General features: G+C 36.9%; 1 protein-coding gene across 3 annotated transcripts in view; it reads right to left on the minus strand.

Annotated features, from left to right (window-relative positions):
• Positions 1-4,888: 4,888 nt before the first annotated feature.
• Positions 4,889-24,084, minus strand: part of LOC122710626 (homeobox protein caupolican-like) — a 91,590-nt gene continuing 72,394 nt past the window's right edge. For 2 of the 3 annotated variants that reach the window (XM_043928593.1, XM_043928595.1), the window contains exons 5-7: positions 20,201-21,176; positions 19,898-19,981; positions 4,889-8,254 (exon numbers count right to left, since the gene is read on the minus strand). In XM_043928593.1, coding sequence (XP_043784528.1) covers positions 19,942-19,981; positions 20,201-21,176 — 1,016 coding nt within the window. In that variant the 3' untranslated portion in view covers positions 4,889-8,254; positions 19,898-19,941. Of the gene's footprint in view, positions 8,255-19,350; positions 19,404-19,897; positions 19,982-20,200; positions 21,177-24,084 lie in introns of those variants that run through there. The other variant, XM_043928594.1, reaches the window with a different exon arrangement.

Raw genomic sequence — 24,084 nt, forward strand, 5'->3', positions numbered from 1 at the left:
TTAACAATCACAATTTTGTTTGTATAATTATAATTTAGAAAATAATTATATAAAGATTTAAAAAATTAGTTAAAAACAAATTTGGAAAAAAGAGAAATTAAAGATTAATAAAAAATTAAAATTTATCAAATTACTAGATTAAGAACAAGCTTAAAAAAGATTAGAAAGAGATTAAGAACATAACAGCAACATTAATTAAAACAAAATAAATTAATTGAATTAATTTCCTAAATTATGATGTGATTGTCTTGAATTAATATTATATAAACAAAAATATAAAGTTTTATTATTTTTATATTTTGATAGTGCTATTAAGCTATAATAAATTAAGTAATTACATTAAGCTTAATAAATCTATAATTATTGATAAGAACCTATGAAAGTAATTTATTATAATTTGTAAAATAAATTGACTGATGAAAACAAAATGATAAGAAGAAAGATAATATCTAAAAATGACTCACTTACTTTTATTGTGTCTAATATAATTATTTTATGACATATTCCCTAATTCGATCCTCTTATTAGTTTATATAATTGACATTCTTATATCGAACTTTTTATTTTAAACTTCTATTATTAAACATTTAAAGATTGACACGACAATTTTACAGTAGTTCCATGCGTTATTTCGTTGTCATTAACTACTGGTTCATTAAATCCCTTCGAATGAGGCACGCAACCCGAACATAGTCGTACACTATCTTTGTCACGATCTACATTACAAACGCTGCTCTAACAAGCATATCAAACTAATTTCATAAGCGATCAATAAGCGTTCCAATGCAACGCGACACTTACGATCAGATACTAGATCGATTAAGACCTCCCATGCCTACATGGCACACTTTATCTCCTTGAACAATGTCGATCTTTCTAACTGACATCCTATCTGCACAATTCATCCAACATATAAAACAATCATCTGTCGTCTATTGACGATATACAACGGAATGGTCGAAAGTATTTTTTGAATCGAATTAATTTAATAGACTATACAATAATTAACTTCATATGAAAGAGAGAACCTCATATTAAAAGACTCTGTAAGTCAATTGAAAGAGTAGTTATGAAAAAAATTCGGATTTGCCATATTTTTGATATTTTATGGACTTCGTGACATATATTTGAGAATTTTTATTTCAAAATTTTTCATTATAAATTTTAAATATGAAAAATGAAAAAAAAAATTTTGAAAAATAATTATTTAGTATTGTAGTTCTAAAGTTACTATCTTTATATTATTACAATTATATTCATATAATAATAAAATAATTATCCTCAAATTTTATCAGATTGTTTCGTTGCGATTTTTGCATGTAAAAAATCGAAAACCAAAAAATTAGGAAGAATGCACATTTGAAGAATCGAATTTAAAATTCGCCAAAAATCGAATTAATCAAATAGCAGCATGAAGAAACAAGCCACTTACAACTTAAAGAATCAATGGAGGAACGATCTCTCACTTCGAAGCGAGAGAAGATACCTGGCATGAATGCAGTGCACCGCGAACGATGTATCATGGCTACACCCCACGCGGTGCATCTTGGTATATTAGTCACTGGGAACGGACACCAACTGCCGGGTTCAAATTGAGTCTTTGCCATAAAGTAAGCCGTAAAAGGGGTTGCAGTCGCGGGCAGAGACGTTTCGAGTGTGAGGAAGGTGAGGCTAAGCGAAGAAAGAACACCGATCATGGCCCAATACTAGGGGGCCCAAACCGTATATGCAAGAAGAGGAATGCGTGGACGTTCAAATTTATGATAATGCTCGACCGCTCTGCACGGGGTTATCGATACGGTCCTTGCACGTTGTTATTCCTATTATTAATATTACTATTGTAACTATATTTGTGGCTAAACTTCGCCTTTGAGAAATTTCATTAAAGAAGAATTCAAAGAGAAATAAAAAATAATTATCTATTTCGAATAAAATAAAAAATAAATTCATTTGATTAAGTAATAGAAAAATCTATTATTTGATAATAAATATAATAATTTATACATATAATTAAAAAATTTTATCCAATTTATTGTTAGATTGTGAAGTGTATAAATTATTATATTTTAAAAAATAAAACAAACACAAAAATTGATAAAAATATTCATTGAATCATATTTCTCAAATTATAAGCAATTGAAAATTATATTAAATAAAACGAGATGGCGATAAATTTATTATTTTTTTTACTGTACCAAATCCATCTTTGTCACACTTTCCATCTCATTTTAGTTAGCACTCATAACAAAATAAAATTGCTTATAACCTAAAAAATATTTCCAACGAACGCGTTATTAATTTTATATCTTAATTTTATACATATATTAATTTTCATACCTGATTTTCATATCTTTTTCCACTTACTCTTTGTCCCAATATTCTGTATAATGAATAAATTTCTTATCCTGCATTTTCTACGCTCGTTTCGTAGGCACTCGCGGCACACGCGTTAAATCATCGCTTAATACGTGGTGTTCCCCTTCGTACGATCTGTGTGTATATTCATCGGAAGGAAACGAAACGAGATGAGATGTATTCGAGCCGTTTTCGAGCTTGGAACGAGCGAAGACGGTTAACCGCGTTGCGAAAGGTTTCCGCGCACCCGTAGAGCCTCGCGACACGTTCAACAACTGGTACCGAGATCCCATATATTTCGTCGCGAATGATATAAGGGCCGTCGCGGCACGGCCGCCTCTTGTAAACCACGCCGCGCATCTGCCGTGCACCGGCCTAGGGGGCGCCACCACCGCCGCAAGATGGAACGCCATAACCGAACAGCTTATGACTTTATAGCCCCGCGGATCCTTTGTCTTAGTGGATTGTCGAGGTTTTACAGGGCCTTTTGTTGTCCAATTTACGGGTCTTAGGATTTTAGTGCATGGCAATATGGGTCTATTTCTCTCTCTTCCCCTTAATGGAGTCAAGCAAGAATCGTGGAGACTGTAGGCAGTTTATAGAAAAGAAAGGTATTCTTCCTTCTTTTTATTTTTAGGTTATGTAAAAGTTTAGTTAAGAGAAGAATTATTTTTTTTTTCTCTTTTCTGATATTGAAACTAGCAATAAATTTTTAGACTGGAAAGTAAAACGTTTAATTGATGATTATTTAATTTTTTCCATCCCTTGAGCAAATTCTATGACAATAATAATAACGACAATAATGTTTATCATGTAGACAATGATTTTTACGATGTAGAATCAATGGTTTAATGTGCAATTATATCGTGATATTATTTGATTGGGTAATTGTTTTAGCATTAACTATAACAATGTTAAATTAATCGATAATAATAATAAATAATTAATATAACGATAATTAATAGCAATAAAAACAAAAACATGAACATATTATGAAAATTAAAAAAAGTAAAAATAGAGAAGGAGAACAATGTGAATTAAAATAAATAAAAGAGAATTGTGTTTTCGATATTGGTGTTAGATAACAAACAACGGTAACAATAAATTGGCATAAATCGCGAGGAATAAAAGATGCGCTTTCGAAGAAGAGCTTTCTCCCAACGACATGCGACAAACGTATGCCTGATTTATGGGTCACGAACCGGTGAACCTTGAATCTTCGTGGGAAGTTTTCAAGCATAAATCCGACCTGTAAATAACGCCGTGGGCGATCGAAGCGAGTTGGAGAGCACCAAACGATCGTAAAAAGACACGAACATTTCACTTGCTCGAACGATCCGTTTCCACTTGACATGGCGGACAATTCATGCGATAAACCGAAATTAGTTTATAATGAATTTGCGACATCGATTATTGCCGACCGTTTAACCGCCGGCTGGTTTACCGATATCTCATCGATCCTTTCTAATTAAGGTAGCTCTCGATGTCGATGGTATCGCGTTTTAATCGACCCTTGTGTACGTTTTCCCTCGTTTTATTGGGTAAATTTGGAAATTATTATTTAGAGAGCTGGTGTATGGAAATTGGAAAGTTAATATTCAGTTTGTATATTATTATAGGCAATTAGTTTAAATATTTTTAAATTAAACTCTCGAAAATCGAATTTATTAAGATTAAATAATTATTATTTATTTGAAATATTATATTTGTATGAATATCAAAGGAGACACAGAATGTTTATATAGAAGTTTATATAGAAATTGTATTATTTCTCTTATCTTGAAATTTAAAAAAAAAAAAATAGATACAACTTTTTTTAATTTTAAAGATCAATTAATTTTTAAAATTGATTGCAAATTTAAAATTCTTTGATTTTCAATAAGATACGTTTTTTTTTTTTGTAGAAAAGGAGAAAGTATAAATTATTATATTTGATACCATGCGTTTTCTTTGGAATTCCTCATTCGAAAATGCTAGTTGGAATATTCACGTAGCTGCGTTCATTATGGAATATCGAAATAATAGTTATAAGTAATAGTAATAGTGCACCAAAATACTTCTTACCATTTTACAAAATCGTATAGATTTTCAAATTAGATATATTGAAATTGGACTTTTATCAAGAATATAATTATTAAAACAAACATGATGCAGCATTTTAAACTGCAATTATCTTCTTTCTTCGCTTGAAGGAGGAAAGAAGGATAATTGATAAAAAAGATTGAAGAATGGGATGAAGGTTTAAAAAAAAAAGAAAGAAAAAAAAAACGAAAATAAAACATGTAAATGTACAACATAATAGTCTCCATTTTAATATAATGAATTCATAATGGTAATAGACAATAATAATAATATAATAATAATATGATGATGCCAATAATAATAATAATAATAATAATAATAATAATAATAATAGATATATTCTGTCTATATTCACATTCAGAACTATGTACAATTTAATTAATTTACAATTGAATTCGTACGAACAACCAAATAGAACCTATTAATCGTGTGTAGTATGTATATATATATATTTATATATTTATATTTATATATATATCTATATACCTAATACCTGTATTATATATATTCACAACAGATAGGTCTCTTTCCCTTTTTTTTTTTTTTTTTTTTTTTTTTTTTTGCGTCGAGGGTACGATCGTGAACATATAAGAAGCGCACAAAATTGTCCTTCACTCTTTCTTCAACCTTACAATTCTCTTATTTTTTATTTATTTATTTTTTTTTTTTTTTTTTAATTTTATTTTTTATTTTCTCGCACGGATTCATAAAACGATACCCTCGACCCTCGATGATGGTATTCCCTTGACTACGCTGATTATTTACAAAAACCATGATTGAGTCTCTATTATTTAATTAATCTATTACGATATACATACGTGTCAACGAATGCACGAGCACCGATCATCTTCGTCGTAGTATATCAATACCATAATATTTCTCTTCCTCGCCTCCGTTTTATATATATATATATATATATATATATATATATATATTTTTTCGTCCATATTGTATATTCTCCATTCTTCCTCTCTCTTTCTCACATTCCCTCAACCGTTTCTCTCGTTTGCAACTCTTCTCTTTTCATTTCTATTTAACCTTGCCCATTATCACAGATATAAATAAATGTACTCTTTACAAAACAATGTACAATTTCTTCTATCGCGCTCCTTTCTCATATCTCCTCCTCCAATTTTTTCTTTTCTCTCTCTCCCTCTCTCTCTCTCTCTCTCTCTCTCTCTCTCTCTCTCTCTCTCTCTCTTTCTCTCGAAGCAAACGACGCAAATCACGCACACTCACTTACACAGTGTCAAAGTACAAAATGATTTCTACAATTAGTTCTTTTTTGTTTTTTTTTCTTTTTTCCCTTCTCTTGCCTCTCCTTCCGTCTTTCCTTCATGTCCATTCTGCTCGTTTCGAAAGAAATTGAGAAACAATTCGCGATTCTATACCATCAATAATATCGAAAGGAGGGATGATTTATACGATATACATGCACGATATAAAAAAATATTAACAATCTCGAGCACCGTGCATCTTCGTTTCTCTGAAACCACGGGTCAAAGGTTGCCCTTTGAAAAATTTCCATTTAATCGTCGCTACCATATTTCCTATCGTCAAAAACCACGAAATTTAATCCAATCAAAGGGATCCAAGAACAAAGAGATTAAAATTGTTACACATACGAACACACACACGACGTATTCACTCACTCGCACACACGCATACACACACGTATATAGATCGAAATGTTCCATTTCCACGTTGATCACGAGAAACGTGAACAATCGACGAGCGCACGATCTAAAAAAAAAAAAAAAAAAGAAGAAAAAAAAAACAATATATATTGCACAGAGTGAAGGGTTGAAAGTAATGAAATACGATGCTAATTAAAACGAAACACACGTGTTAATGTTATCGCATCATCGATGTCTCGTGGCGCGCGTGTTTGCAGGAGACCGGAAGTCCATATTGGGAGTGCACGATGCCCGCCGCGGAAAAAGGACGAATTTTTTTTTTTTTTTTTTTTTCACACTTAATTAGTTTATTAACCATTCTCTTCACTGCACCATAATAATCATCCATGGTGGACAAACATCCATGAGACAAGGAGTGACGAACTTCAGTCGACTTCATCACCTATACACAAACATGAAACTCCAGTGGCATTCGGAATCGGAGAAAAAGGGTTACAGAGTTTCAAATATGGAAGTATAGAGTATAGCAGGAAAGGAAAATTGATGCGTCCAGATCACTCGTGGTCCAGGTTCGTCACTCCACTTTTATATTCTAAATAATTTTGAATCAGTTTTTTATACTGTGGACTCGACTTCACTTTGACAAATTTTCCAAAGATCCGCCCCCCTCCCCCCCCCTCTAGGCCAGCTCTAGGCTATAGCCTTTTCAACAGCGTGTACACGAGAATATTTCATCAGGGAGTTTAATTAAAGAGTTGCTCTGGTGTAAGTTAAGGATAGAGTAGCGCCTGTGCGATCCGCCTTCCTCTTCCTTCTCCTCCGCCTCCTCGACGACGCTGTGACCAATCCTCGATAGAAAAGGACTCGGACACGCGAGTTGGTCGAAAGATATTGACAACTTTGTACAAGAGTCCAACACTGTATGTATTCGTTATAAAAGCACTTCAACATTATCTCTCCATCGATTTTTAAAAATCGTATAAAGATTTTTCACGAGTGTATTAATAACTTTAACCAGATATCGTATATCTGAAATATGTGAATGCTAAAGAGGGCGCTACTGCAGTAATATACACATTGTACGTAAACGTATTTCTGTTCACTTTTTTTTTTTTTTTTTACTGAGAAATAAAATTTTTAAGTGACATAAAAACAAAAAACCGTCGACCGTTTCCTAACACAAAAAGAAGTAGAAGCTTGAAATTCTATTTTCGTTTTATCTTCGCCAATAACGAGGAACATAAAAAAGAAAAAGAAAAAGAGGAATTGAAAACCTAAATATTTAAAGGAATTTACGACTATTGGTGAGGTGGAAGAAAAAATTTTACTCGCTTCGACAGGACTCGAGAAAGAATTCTTACCCTTATAACGAATAAATACTGTGTGTAATGGAAATACACGATCGCATCAGGATTGGAGCTGAAACTGGCTGTTATTTTGCACGTTGCCCGTATGATTTGCGGGTGTCTTGGCTGGTGGATATCGGCAAGATCCGCGGGACTGAACAGATACAGATGGAACGAGAAAATAATTCTGCATAAACTCTCGTTTCCCCATCCATCCACAATTTATATATATGTACAAAACGACCTATATTACGGTTTCCCTTACCGATCTCTTTTAGGTCTCGAATCATCCGCAAGATGTCGTGCGTGAGCTCGTTATTTACAGGGAATCGAAGGATTGGTTGACTAAGGAAACCCCTCTCCAGGGTTTAAGCATACGATCTTTTCGAAATTGCTCGACCAGTAGTAGTCCGTTTCGTTCAAAAATTATTAGGCGATTCTCACCTAAAACCTCTCCTCCTCCTCCTCCTCCACAGAAAACACGATTCAGCGCACGTCTCCTCCCCGAGATCTATCTATCCCTCTTCTTCCTTACGTACTCGTGCGTAAGCAGGCACTTCGACGTAATTCCCTTAATTCCTAAATCTCCTCTGAGCCGCGCATGCGCGCGCATTCCCCATTCGTCTTTCCGCGCCCTCACGTCACGATTTATGTATCTCGAGGACGATACTACCGGCTTCCATTTCTTTCTCCTTTTAGAGTATATTCTTTTTTTGCACCCTCGCTAATTCTTTTTCCTAGCTACGCCTCTCTCCTTCCGTGGTGCAGAAATCGCGATAGTAAATCCTCTGCGGAGCGTATTTATACAGTGCCCTTGCGCCCTTTTTCTCGATCCTGCAACAGAAAGACGAGAATAATGTCAGACAGATTTGTTTTTAGGGATCCATCTTTAATCTTGCTGTGAAATGTAATTTGAAAATTTGATCATTTCGCGGATGCGTGCTCGAAGATCTTCGATAACTAATAAAAAATTTCAAATCAGTCTTTCTGATAGCTATTGCGATAACATTTGTCTTTGATAAACGCCGCTCGAATAAAATGGCGCCCGCCTATTGGGGTCAACCTCTGAAATCGTTTCCGGAACGATTAGGTCGATAGCAACGACAATCACGACTCTCGCAATTAGGCCGTTTATGACCAGGTTAACCGTCTATTGGCATAAGACTTGCGAAAATATCGTTTGTACGCTCTTAACCCAACTATTACTGGAATCTGGCCATCGTTATTTCGCCCCTATGGATTTTCCAATACCGATGGTATAGTTCTGCTCTCTTGCAGAATTATTTACTAGTAATATCAGTGACTCGACACATTGAAAATGATAAGTTATAGATAGAAAAGTAGCACAAGATAAAAATCTTTTTTCTTTTTTTTTTTATTGGAAAAAGAATCAACTTTAATCTTTGACAAACGGATTCAATCAAGTAACTTTACGTTCAAAGAGTCGTTTCATCTTTTTAACTTAAGTAATAAACTAAGTTAAAAAAAAATAAAAAAAAAAAAAAAAAAAAATTTAAAAAAAGTAATAAAGTAAGTTAAAAAAAAAGAATATCACATTATTACTTTCAATGAAGAAAGTAGAAAAAAAAAAAAAACAAACATCAACCTCAATCTCAAAGAAGAAATTCAATCTTGTAACTTTTACATTCAAAGAATCCTTAACACTTGAATGAATAATAGAAAATAGAAACAAATAAAAAGAAGAAAAAAAATCTTCTAAAAGAATCTTCTCCTTTGTCAGTCAATAAATAAATTACCACACTATCCATTATAGTAGACAACTCTCCACAAGTAGATATACCTACAAAAAAAAAAAAAAGTATATACCAACATAACCTCAACTCTCGAGAAAGAAATTCAATCTAGCAACTTTCATACCCAATGATTCTTCGACGAACAAATAAATGAAAAACAAAATATACCGCACTATCCATAACATTAAATAACTCTTCACAAGTAGATACATCTACACAAAAAAAAAAAAAAAAAAAAAAAAAAAAAAAAAAAAAAACATCAACATAACCTCAACCTTTGACGATCGTACGTTAACGTTCCGCCAGAAGGCTTACTCCGCAGCTTTTCGCAACCGCGGCCAGATGGTCTGTATGTAAACGACTTGTAAGATCATAGTTAACTATTAGCGTGCCGCAATACACGTCGACGTTGCGGTGGATCGGGCCAATATACGTCGTGGCCGCCTATCGATACGCGATTACCCTCCGTCTCACCTGGTAGAGACAAGTGGTGCTCTCACATGCGTTCGCGCACACAACGATCGCCGAGAACCGATACCAACAACTTGCTGCTTCTTTCTTCTCGGTTTGCACAACACGCTGTTGCAAATGGAACGTCGCTAACGTGGTTCGTCACACGTTCTGTATAACCAGTTCCATGTGCGGCGCTTTCTGCATGGTTATCGTGTACCAATGGCCATCCCGTGATTAACGGGATTACATTGCGACCATATCTGACCTCCCGGCGTCTCTTGGTGGAAAATATACTTCGAGCTATGCGTTTACGAGGACAAAAAGTGTCGGATGCGATAGGTGTTCTCGTTCTGAAAGATTTTGGTTGATTGCGAGGCTTAACGGCGATCCGATCAAGATGCTTTTTTTTCTTTTAATTGGAAAGTAACAGGTGTTCGAAGAATGTTCAGTTTTTGAGGATGCGAATTTTTGATATTATTTTCTGACATATCTGGAAATGAAAGTGTATGGTTTGTTTGTGTTTATCAAGCTGAAATGATTTTCAAATATAAAATTAAATTTATCATTCTTTTGGTCTCGAGTTATTTCATTAATTAGTATTCAAAGATTTAATATTAGCTAGATCGGTAAAATAGAGAATAACAAATATTTAGCTCACTGCGTAAAAAAATTAATTAATCGAGGATTAGTCTCGCAAAATTCAACTTTTATCTCGTTAAGAATTCTCCGAATGAATGTCTATTCTCTTTGTCCCTTGCTTCGTTGAATTTGCATATATGACATCCAACAACATCCAAGCGAATTCCGATCGTGCTCAACGGCCGAAAATCACCGATATTCGATTATAATTATAACTCGAATTTGTAGAGAGCAAGATTGATATACAAAAATATCTAAAGTAATCTAAAAGTTTGTCTAAACGATAATTTTATATAAATAAATTTCAAGTAATACTTTTTTGTTTATTTTTTAATCTCTAAAACCGATCTTTTTTGATCATATATATTTATAACTATATCCGTGGCATAATTATAAAAAATTTATGCTCATTTTATAGTGGACCAATCATCATCAATTTCTTTGTATAATTCTCTAAAACTGCTCTATCCCTCTTTGTTTTTCGCTGGCTATCATTCTCTGCAATCTATATTTTAATTACTCATAAAGATAAAATAAGGATCGAATTTCGTTTACCTGGTAGCTAGATTCTCACGGTCATTCTCGATAATAAATATGAATTTTCGACATAATAATAAATAACGAAGCACTACCAAATTCATCTCATTAACACATTTTTTCCTACATTGTCCAATAGTTAGGTTAAGTTATGCAACGCGTCAACTCCTCGCTAATAACTTTCAAGAGAAATCTAAAAGATTAAACAAGTTTAATTCACTTATTATTAACAGTGTGAAATTCATCGAGAAAATGATACATTTGAAAAGTTCGAAACCGGGTGGACGCGATTAACTGCAAACACCTTGTTTCGTAATGTCGTTTTTCGTGTCGAAGATAATGTACAGTACGGATAAACAGGTTTCTCGCGTTCCACTAGAGGGAGTCGTATTAAAAGCTTCGTAATTACGGAGAATCCGATAGCACAAATGATGGTTCCGCTTTTGACGGAAGGAGGCACTGCTATCGATTCGGTCTAACCAATGAAATTCCGTTTTTTTAGAAAGGTGAGCGTGAAAGCAGAATTTTCGTGCGCGGACAATGATGGTTTGTGTCTAGGTCTTCTTGCAACTATTCGACCGTGTTCATGAATATTCTCTGGACGTTTGAATAAATGGATCGAAGTTGGAGACTCTCTACATCGTGTCCGATGAATTTCATATATAAATGAAAAATACATGCGCCGACGGATCTCTTTGAGCGAAGGAACGACGTGTCTTTATTGGACGAACAAAGTGAAACAAGAAGAGGTGGAGTAAGTTGGTTTTGAATATATGTTGAAAGTGAAAGGTTTGACAAGAGTTCTACTTGTAGATTAATAATATTTTATTTCGTTCTGAGTGTTTAGAGATTATTTGAAATATATTCGTATATTTAATACTTTCTTTTTTTTGTTTATTAATCCTCGATCTCGTTAGAATCTAAATTATATATTGATACAGAAAATGAAAAGATTTTTGTAGCATTAGTAGCATTTTACACTTACAAACACTTTACTACTCATGTTAAATTACTCATGCGATCTTTCAACAGTAATTTTGTTAGACAAATATTTTGCACTATATTACAAGTATATTTTCATTATAATTTCTCATATAACTAACATTTCATCAAAAACGTATGAAAAATCTTCAAAGAACAATAACAAAAAGAAAAAATATACATAGTATACGGAATTTTAATCGTCTTGCAATTATTTTTCCTCCATCGTCCCTGTACGATCTTTCTCAATCTTTCAAGCGTATTTTTAAGAGAACACAACGAGCGTGATGGACGGACAAGGGAGACTCCCGTGTAAAAAGTATCATGGAAGTGGATACACGCGAGAAACCGCGTTCGAATCGTGGATCTCCTCGAAACGACTTGTCGCGTAATTGTGCAGCATTTGTCATCCGGTTTCGCGTCATTTCGAGTTTGGAACGGAATGGAGGAAATAAAGAGAGGTGCGGCCATACCGACGGATAGCCCGTGGCGCTTTGAAATATTCGTCGGCCACTGTCACACCGTTGAAACATCGAACAAATGGGGTACATAGAGTTTCGTTTAATCGGGATTCATAGCTTCCGGAAAAAATTATCGCGCTGATGTAGATTCATTCGTCGTGTTCGAGTAATTGTTTTCCCCGATGCTTATTAATTTTAATCGAATTTAAGCGAATATATATTTTTTTGATTGGTTATTTATGTCCTACGTTTTTTATCGCGCGTCGTAAATTTTATTTGATCGGTTGACTCGGGATTCCGAAGGCCGCTGAGATGCAATCTACTTTGTACTTTTTTGAGAAATTCTTTCGTTTTTTTTTTTTATTGCACTGCGAATCGAGAATATAACGTGAAGAAAATTTATGTTTTATACGAACGTTTTAATCCTTTGCAGACAAAGAAATCGAGTTATTGTAACGGATATTGTTGTAATAACGATTAATTATTTAATAGATAAATAATTGGTATTTAATTTTAATAAGGAAATATAACTTTATTATAATCTATAGATTATGAAATCTTATTTACACATCTTGTATTGAGATTTTCATTTTCATTTTATTTACTTTATTAACTTCTCGAAAACGTTACATAGATTCATCCTTAAGAAAAAATTCTCGTAATTTTCCCAGCCTCGACATACCCACTGATCATTAAATTATGGATATTTATGCATTTATGCAAAATTTGAATACGCGTATGATTATTATATTTGAGGAACGAAGCAAATCTCTACTTAAACACATTTTAATTTAGCATAAAAATCCGTATGTTATTAATCATATATACATATATTGATTGAACCCCTCCATGAGCGTTTAAGATTATACTATTTCATTTTTCCCCTATCCACAACCGAGAAACAGCAGCATTCCATCCAGAGTGTACACAGAATCTCCGCTAGACGGAGGCGGAGACGCTCTATCGGCCGTAGTGATCGTGGCAGCGCACGTACACGGACTTGTTCCCTAGGTGAGACACGGTAATCGCGTATCGATAGTCGCATGCCGTGTAAAACGTCGATCCACCACGATGCTGGCATACATAACGCTCCTCTAACGGCCGTGATATATTCCATACGGTTTTACGCGATTCGCGTTCCTCTCAATTCCATCAGCAAGCTTATTTTCGCATCGTTTCTCCTATGTCTTCTTGTCGAAGTTATAAATCGCCTCGATTTTCACTGAATAATCGAACTATAAAAAGTGAAACGTTTGAGAGAGAACGTACAAAAGGAAGATCATTCGACCGAGAGGGAATTAATTCAACCAAAAGGAATTAATTTAGTCAGGCTGTGCATCGTTGATGGTAAATGAGACATTTTTTCTCCCCCGATCGTTTACGAGTAATCCTATCGACAATCCTCGTCGATACCCGGGAGAAATGCAAATTTAAATGTGAAAAGATGACGTGCAGTAAATGTTTTATAAATACAAAAAATTCGGGAAAGATGATTTGCAATTATACTTCTGATATAGTTCGACCAAAACTCGAAGTTAGAATAGAAAAAGATAACGACTGAAAAAGATTCTCGAAAAAAAAAAACATATAAGACAATGGTAAAGTTTCTATATTTTTGATTCTTTTTAAATAAAACATCTATCGATGTACGAATGAAATTTTTCTGTTTAAAATAAGATCAAATTCGATGTAATTTGGATCACAATATTTATTCGTTATAAACTTACTAGCTGGAAAAATGAAATTCGATGTTATTTTTGCCAATAACGACGGTTAATAGAAGAAGAAAAAGAATTGAGAAGTTAGGCATTTAAAGAAGTTTACGATGTATTCTTTCGGTGTGAAATTATCACGCTTCAGTGGGTCCGAAAACGATTTCGCCCGAACTTAGTCGATGAATGCCGAACGTACATTCGCGAGAAGAACTCGACGGATATAACGAATAAATTATTCTATTACAATCAATTTTCTTTCTTCTAATAACGTTAGCAATCAAATTTTACAAATTTATATTTATTTTTCAATTCCCATCATTTTTCTTTAACTTCAAAAAATTAATAGACAAAGTACATGACACGAATCGATCGCAAGTTTTTCCATTTCCAAGCATTCTCTCTCCTTTCATATATCCAATAGCGGAGCAAGATCCTTGGATAAGCTGGATTAAGATCTCTCGGAAGAGACAGAGGAGAACGTTTCTCTGGTATGACGGTAATTTACACGTAATCGCGACGATCATCTCCATTCTCCGCAACATAATAATTTCACGCGAATAGGGAAGGTTAAGATATCTGGTGAAATCGACACGTGCGCCAACCACGAAACAAGTAACTAGATGGGAACGATCTAGGACGACGATAACGCGCGAAATTCGAACTGTACACGCTTTTGAGAAGGAAAAGACAGCAAATTCGATGGAAAAGCAGGATTTAATTACCACATTGTTACCTTATCTGTCCCCTCTGGTTCCATGTTCTCTTTGCATACCTTGGCGGGAACGAGCGTAAAATAACGATGATTATAAAATTGATTCTCGCAGTATTAGTACTCGTCGAAATTACCGGACGCGACGTCGACGTGTTTTCCGCGAGATCATGCCGTTATAAAGATTGATAAATACGGTCTCAACCGAAATGACGATGTCGAGTCGTTGTTTAATTGTATAATTACAACACCCGACCGCATCGGCGAGTGTATTAACGGTGGCAGGTTCCATTTTCCGGGGAGATTGAGCGTGATTAATTGGCGGTGGAGCGACGTAATTAGAAATTATATGCCGATAAGCCACAAGGAAAAACAGCGTTAGGCGGTTTTCGCGGATGAAGTCTTAGATATGCTGTGTTGTACTTCGGATATGATGTACTGCTTTATGAGAGCGGAAAATTCAACGAACGGTTTTACTTGGTTGCTTGAAATCTTTGAATTGAAATTAATATATACATCGCTTGAAAGAAGTTGAAAATTTAAATTTTCATTTTACATTATATTTTTGCTTTTTATTAAAGTTCGCACGAATTGTTATATACATAAATTAAAATTATAACTATTCGAAATAATATGCAGAAGGGAAAAAAATTACAGAGTACTATAAATTATTAATGCACACATTTCTTCTTATGATTTCTTATAATTACTTAGAATAGAAATCATAGAATTCCAATTCAAATTAAAAATGCACAAAATAAATATCTTTAGCAAGTTACATTAATTCCTTTTCCAAACAGAACATTCTACATTAGACACTTATTGTTGGTAATTAGGCTCGATAATAATAGTTTTATGAAATTCATTATACAAATGAACAAAAATAGAAAATAATCTCGATTAAAGATTCAACTTAAAAACTCACAACTTGTAAACCACTATTATTTATCATCGTTATACATTGATACTTTTTAAAAATCCCAAACTGAAGCCTAATTCCTTATTTTATAACAGAAAAAAAAATATCTTTCTAATTAATAATAACAATAACGATAATATTTGTGCAATGGCCACTATACTTCAATAACTCGTTTCCAGAAGCGAGCACGAATTCACAAGGAGAGAGAGACCAATGCAAGAGGAACGAGCGGATTCAGGGCAGTTTCAGCAGGTTCTCCGGTTACCCAGGTAGCAGGCATAGGCCAAATCCGACAACCTTCTACTCGAAACGTACCGTTTCGTCTTCTCACGACTTTCGCGGTGTAACAAACCCGAGATTCTGCGCAAAAATAGGGGTCGAGGACAAAGAAGGACGCGGTGTCCCGCCTCGTGGAACACTGAAACGTGGTGTGAAACGCCTTTCAAGAATTCGAGAAACGCGCGCACACGCATATACACGCATACACGCGCGCGCGCGCCTCTCCACCGATACAAAGAGGGGACAGAAGAAACCTCGAAGTGGCGGGTGCAGTTTCTCGCGAGGATCGAACACGAAGGATTTATCGGCGGGGCAGCCGAATTCTTTTGGAATCTGACCGTTAAAAAGATCGGTTATCCAGTGTCGAAGAATCTTGGTGGTCGCGAATTTTAATCCATTAACACGGTAACGGTCGAACAAGTGCATTCTTGACTGCTGCTGCTATCTACCGACGAAATTTCTAAATATTGCCTTTACGGTGTACAAAGGTGTGTATATATATATATATATATATATGTTTCAAGTAAATATTAATTTTTTGGATAACTGTTTCTATTTTTTCTTCTTATTCAAAGTTGTTTTATTAAAGAAATTGTACTGCGATTATTTCGAACTCGATGAGAAATATTATTAATTAAAAGTGATCCCTGAATTTTTTTTCAATAAAGAAAAAAAATAGAAAATTTATCTTCCATCGATAAACACGATGCTCCAAGCTCGAGATCGACAAAGAGTCCAATTTTAGGGCTCCACCTTTAGGAGTAGCCTAATGGCAATTAAATATCCCCAAACTAATTGACAATTATAGGGTGTCGAAGGATTCTCTGTTTGCTTTCCTCCACCGGCCACTTCTCGAAGAAAAGAGGAGCAGAGGAAAAAAGAAAGAGAGAGAGAAAAAAAAAGGTTCCTGGCAGGTAGGTGCAACAAGGGGAGAGGGGAGAGTTTATACGTATACCTGGCCTCCTCGTAGAGCTGTGTAGAGTGTAGAGATCTGAAGGGAGCAGGAAGGGTCGAGAGGAGAAGCGTTATAAGCCACGGGGCCCCAAAGGACCCTCCCGGTCCGCATGCATGGAACTCGACGGAGAGGAGGGGGGGAGGAGGAGGAAGAGGAGAGGTCCGAGAGGTGACGACAGCGAAAACTAGTTTATTTGGGACGCGGCTATAAATTAGGATCAGATCGCCACGCGATAAGAGTACCGGCTAACACCCGGTTCCCTTTCCAACGTGGCGCGTCTCTTTCTCTTTCGCGTTGTCTTCCAAGGTGTCGTCTCTCTCCCCCCTGCTCGACACCTTCTTTCACTCGTTGTTGTTTGGCCAAGGGAAGTGGACGAAGAAGGAGTCGGTTAAGTTAGGTTTCTTAAAGTTGAATCTCTATCCACGGTGAATAATGCGGGGAAAAAGTTGATCGTTTGTTCGAAACGGACGATACCGGCGTGTTAATTAATAAACGGGGTTTATTCGTCATTTCGCGTCTTCTTACGTGTGTAAAATCAAGATATCCGAGTTTTATTTGCAAATCATCGCAAATTATCCGTGTACAAAATTTCATAAATCTGTGTACAATATTTCGTCGATATTCTTATATTGAAAATTATGAAATAATATTTTTAAAGATATTTTAAAAGAAAAATATTTACTTTTATATATATAAGAGATGATATCATCTCAGCAAACGCGAAAGAATAAAAGTGAACGAACGAACAATGAACGATGAAATTATTGATTTCCAAATTTTTTCCTGTTCAAAAAACTGGCCGTCAACGTGTTTACCACGGCTATGAATCAGATATAACCTTGAAAGGGGGAGGGGGAGGGGGGCGGGGGACGATACCTTCGAAAAACGTGAGCGAGACAGAAAAAAATCGAAATAGAAAAAAATGTTGTTAAATGAATCTCGTTCTCTTTGTGAAATGGTCGAAGCCAATTGATATCACGATATTGCGGCCAACTACTTTTCTATTAGCGGGACGTTGAAAGAGATATTGCCGGGAAAGATAGATATATCTGCCTAATTTACGCGTTTCCTATTTATCTACGACGACGTTTTCCTCTGCACGTCATCGTCGGACGAAGAAAGTGATGAATCACGGGGAGATAAGTGATTTTAATCAGTTGGGAACTGGTTTTGAAAGGAGCCACTGTACGCTTTCGTGTTTATTTCAAATTTAGGGGATTTGATTATTCTGAAACCTAATGGTGTCATCACAATCTTGTATTAAATAAATAAGAAATAATTAATTGTGTTGTAATAGTTTTATTAAATTCTATTCGGTAAGTTTAATACGAACTGTTTCGTTACGTTAAAATTGTATTTATAAATACATTTTTTCCTTATCTTCACTTTTTTGTATAAATTTATTACACAAACGAGCTTTTAGTAATAATAAAAACTTCTAGATCTAGAATCAATTAAATCTCGAAAATTGAAATCTTATCACTTTCTTAAATCAAAAATTCAATATAAATCAACCATCCGCCGTGATAACCTTATCATCTTTTACAAAACTATTTTAATTAAATTCCTATATATATACGATACTTTAAACATTTTCAAATTTTAATTTTTTTTTTTTCAATCCGTAAACCATCAATCTCCACGATAACCTTATCACCTTCTACGAGACAATTTTAATTAAAATCCTATATATACACGCTATTTTTAAATATTGGAATTTTCAAATTTTAATAGTTGTCCTCGATCCAAATCCACAAAAATCAATCAAAAAAACTTTACACATTTCATTTATACCAAACCGAAAATTCCATCAATCAACAATTATCACCTCCTACGAAACGCGAGTCTTATTCCTCATACTAGAGCGCGGCGCTACTACTCATGAGAGAATATAGTACGCTCAAGTGGACTGTGGTCGGTCGTTCAGTCAGCGAGCGCGACAGGTTAAGATGTGTTTCACTGTACACACACGCGAACGCACATACACTAACGCTCGCACATACGAGTCGAAACAGAACTTGGAAGAGTATGGTCATACGCGCGTTGGCCCGAACGCGCGAGAGAGACGCGGCTAGTCCAGTGGTGATTCCATTCACTGATTGAAATCTCCGTCCATTTGTCACTGTCAAGGAGGTGGCGATAGCCTCTCTCCTCTCCCGTTTTCTTTCTCCGCTTCCCGCTCGTATGCACGGCTCATCGGTCCAGGCCCATTATTATTTCAACGAGAGAGGCGACCCTTAACGACCAATCGACGCGTCCAATATTAATTTCTTATCGATTTTCCACCAACCGCGTATCATGGAAAGCTTTCGTCGATCGTAGACACGCCAATCCGACGATTTGCAAACCGATTATCGGAGCCGTGTTACTTGCCCGACAGATTTCCTCTATGTGTATTATAAATTACGATCGCACCTCGTACACACGCCACACGATTAGCGTTATTTGGTATGCTTATGATTTATCATCGAGTGGCAGACGTAAGGAAGGTCTCTCTTTTAAACGTGATCGAGATAGTGATTCATCTGTGAATATTTTCTTCGCGTGAAGATATGTATATTTTGGACGAGCAGACGTTAGCCTGAAGCGACGGAAAAATGTGTATATATGTATATAGTAGAGGTTAGAGAAAGATGGAAGATCCGGTTCGTTAAATCGACAAAAAAACTTCAGACTTCGCGTTTTTAGTATTTACTCGTTATATGCTCCGAGAATTTCACGGAAAATAATGTGCCATAAATTTCTTTAAATGTTTGAGTTCTCGCTCTCTCTTTGTTTTTCGCTGTCATTTTTTATATAATTATCGATAAAACAGTGCTCGATTGCAAATATACGCTCGTTTCGACCGGTTTCGAGAATATATAAATTTTTAAATATTGTGTACAATTTTGCAATATTTAAAAATTTCATATACTTTTTTCAAATTAAAAAATTGAAAAACCTTACTGTATCTTTTAAAGATCTAATTGTTGAAAAGAATTTCCTTTTTCTTCATAATATTAAATATTTACAAATATTTAACATTGCAAAATTGTGCATAAATAAATTCTTAACTGATGGAATAATCTCACTCACCTGGAGGAACGCGACGGTGATCCAGAATCGATCTAGCGAGTTCCTTAGACCGGCGACACGAATCCGCTACCCATGGACTGCGAGCTGAAACAAACAAATAATTTTCAAAATTATTTTTTTTCTTCTTCTTTATTCAAAATTTTATACAACTCGATACTTGAAATAAAATTTAGATCTAATTTAGAAAGAATTAATTCTACTCCATAATATCCACATTAATATATCCGATTATTAATCTTACAATTTTAATTTTTCCACATACCGATTTTTCAGAATCTCAAGACTCGAGAAAACGAAACTTACCCCTTATAGAACGGTTTGAACGCGGTGGTGGCCTCCGTGGGCGGTAAGCTGGCAGTGGTCTGATGCTGGTGGAGAATAGAATTCTGCCCCGCTGGCGAGAAGTCCTTGTGCGGGGACGCCTGCAGCCTCGAGCTGAACGAGGAACCGCTGCTTGCCGAGCCGGAACTGGTCGACAGATAGCCGGCGGCCGCCGGATGGCTCTGCCCGTACGGATTTGGATTACCGTTGGTCGTCGCGTTCCCGTTGCCACCAGTGCAGTAACCGCCCGGTGGTGCCTGGATCACTCCATTCGGTGTAGCCACCTTCATGTTGGGCGGTGTCTGGGGTGGGGTGTCCGTACCAACCTCGGGAAACCCCGCAGCCGCCGAGGAGGACGCCGAGGAACTCGAGCCGGAGGACGAGTTGGGGTTGTAGTGCAGTTGGCCACCGGACGAGGACGAGAGGAAACCGCCGTACCTCGTGGCGGCGCTCGAGTAAGGCGCTGTGGCGGCTGCAGACGGGCTCATCGACGCCGAGGACGGAAGCGCGAACGAGCTCAGGTTGCCTCCGCCTCCGGCGCCGCCTCCGCCCCCTGAGCCGAGCCAAGGTTGCTGGGAGTGATGGTGGTGGCCTTGATTGGACATGTGATGCTGCTGTTGGCCGTAGTGCTGCTGGTGATGAAGGTGATGGTACTGTTGATGATGAGGGTGGGTAGGGGGCGGGGGTGTCTTGCACGCGGCCGTGTCGGCCAGCGACCAGATTTTCGGCTTGGTCGCGGGTATCGGCACGCCTGCCGCGCTGCAGTCGGTTTTGACGATCCCCTCGTCCTTGAGGTGGTCCTCGCCGGGGTATGCTTGGTGGTGGTGGTGGTGGTGCTGCATCGCGTGGTGAAACGGATGCTCGCCCCGGCGGGGATCCTCCTCGAGATCGAGGTCGTCCTCCTCGTCCAGGTCCTTGTCGTGCTGCAAGTGCTCCGCTTTCACGTGCCTCATCGGCTCTGCAAACAGACCGCGAGTCAATTTAGTAAATTGGCCGTTCGATCGGGCGTAGTATCATCTCGTAATGATAGGGGAAAAACAGTTCTCTTATTATCCTTAATAAATTACCATGAATGATATAAACTGCAGTAAACGTTATATGAAATCGAAAATAAATTTTTCTAAATTAATTTTAACTGTTAAGCAATTTATCGATCGTTGATTCTTCGATCAATTTATGTAAAACAAAAATATATGAAATATATTGAGTGTTAATTTGTTTGTTCTAATCGAAAATCTCCAAGACATTTATTTAGAAAAATAAAACAATTTTTTCTTTCTTAAATTAAATTAAAAAATAAGTGCAAATTAATTTGTTCGAAAAATATGTTCAAGTTAGGAAAAAAATTGGATCTAGAAATATTTATCCGGAGCAAAAACTGTGAAAGTGACGTTAATGGTCACGGTAACCGGTACAAATATACCCAAGCGCGAGTGTATAAGTAGGTATATATCGAATAAAAGTGAACTTAATAGCTCGTAAAACTCGCTCCCCCTCTCCTTGTGGTGTAATGTACAGGCCGGAGTGGGGGAGGACGGAGGAGAGGGTGGAGGGGGGAAGGCGACGCAACTGATAGAAAATTCAGTACGGTCAACGGTATCGCATTAAGGCTCGCGCCCCTTCTCTCGTTATTTTGGCCTGGACGCGATGTCAGAATTAATGGTTTATAATCCCTGGTGTGAAAGTGAGATCTACGAGCGAGGAGTCGGATGGTATATATATATATTCGATATATATATATATATATATATATCGAAGCGCTCGAGAGGGAGTGCTATGTATCGGGAGTCTCCCTTGGACCCTTATACGGTTAAGCTGTAAGGGATGCTGTGAAAAAAAGGGAGCGAAGCCTTCAACCACTTTGAGGCGCGAGAGATTTTAGTTCCCCCTCGAGGCAGCGGAGAAACACATCGAGAAGGGAAAATAGGGAAGGCCGTATCCTTTTTCCTCTGTCTTTTTCTCTCGCTCTTCCGCTGCTCGAGTCTTTCTCTCTCTCTCTTTCTCTCTTTCTCTTGGGGCACTCTAGGATCGTCCCAAGCGTCTGCCAGCTAGCCATCCAGCCAAGCCAGCCAGTCAGTCAGGGGTGAGAATTTCATTAAGAGGTTCGAATGAGTCGGCAGAGGGTTTACTTGATGGGTCGTCAAGCGATAATTCCCAAGCTAGAAGGGGCCGACTGCCTCCCCGTGAACGGGAAACAGAAATGGACGGATAGACGGGTGGAACGGTGGGCCGGAGAGAGATGGAGAGATATCATCGGAGAAACAGAGGAGTTTAGGGTGCCGGCCCTTTATAAAGGGAACCTTATGGGCCAACTAAATAGATACCACCGTCGAGTCCACAAGTGGCTCTTTAACTTTTGACCCCCTTTTATCAGACGTTAATCTCATAATCTTCGCTGGGTGAATCTATTCGATGATTTCTGATGTTCGCGAAGATACAATATTTACTTTACCGCGCAAGTTCCCAGTATAGGAATGATTACAATTGTGAATGCCAGGAATTTTAGCTTTGTTTTTATCTTTATAAATAATAAGGAATATAAACTAGATAGTTAACAAAGAAAAATTGGAAAATAATTATGAAAACAATGCATCAAATTTTTTTAAATACCTAAGATGATGATTGTTGTTGTTGAAGAAGATAAAAAAAAAGAAACAACTTAAAAAATTTTATAACTTTTATAATATTCTATTGTAAAAGTGAAATTAACTATTAATATAACATTAATTTATAAACAAAGATTTCATCTAATTACAATTATAATTGCGATTTCAAATTTCTAACCAATAGTATAGATGCTTGCATAAGCTTATAACGAATAAATATTTTAAAAAATGACAGCTTTGATATTTTCCCGACGATAATAAAGATAGCCTGTTGCTGTTGACAAAAAAAAAAATCAAGTGGACCACTCGTGAAAGGAATCTTACAACAGGCCAGGCTCGTAAGCAGCTCTCGTGCTCTCGAGTGACCTCTTCCCTCCGACGTTTGGCATGGAAATTCATGAGGGCTCTCTCTTGAATTTAGCAAACTTCCTGGCAAACCTTGTGGTTGTCTCGTTCGGCCCGGTACCCGCTATAACCTCAACCGTATTCAAGGTCCAGCAATATGGAAACCGCTTTCAACATTCATAGGCATGGAACGATCCATAACACGCACGACCGAATATACACTACGCGTCTCCTTCGATGCCAATATCCCTCGAAACGAGTCGGGATATATTCATACGCGATCACAAATCACCACGGACCCAGAGAGCGGTCTGGAAATAGAAAACAAATCGCTTTCGTACGGGGCATCGTTCCTTCTCGCCGGATATATTCGGGTGGGCTTATTTCCCGGTGGCGTGGTCCTTTAAAATTACGATGCATCACGCGCGTGACAACGCAACACCTAAATGTCCCGGAATCGAACCGAGAGACGTGGCGAGCGAGACAGAGGGGGAATAGAATGCGAGAGAGAGAATGCGAGAAAGGGCGGTGGACAAGGCAGAGAGGAAGAGAAGGACAGGGAGGAACAGAGAGGGCCGATATTGGCCAATGTGCGGTGGGGTAATGGTGGCCATACGAGGGTCCGTACCATTCGTCTCGCCGCGGGCGCCGATACATCACCGTGCCTCAAACCACCACTCCGCCATGTATCTATATACATCCACTGTATGTGTATATATATATATATATAAATATATATATATATATACATGGAGCCGTACGAAGTGTATATACGTCCTACGGATGGCTACTCAACCCGGGCGCACCCTCCGCCTCTCACAGAGGCACGCTTAGGGAGTCGAAGCACAAGCGCGCGCACCAGATCAACCTATATACGCGAGCGTACTACCACACGCTCGAGATTCGGTATATGCA

This window comes from Apis laboriosa, unplaced genomic scaffold (assembly GCF_014066325.1).
Source record: "Apis laboriosa isolate Shangri-la unplaced genomic scaffold, ASM1406632v1 scaffold14_cov150, whole genome shotgun sequence".
Classification (NCBI taxonomy): Eukaryota; Metazoa; Arthropoda; class Insecta; order Hymenoptera; family Apidae; genus Apis; species Apis laboriosa.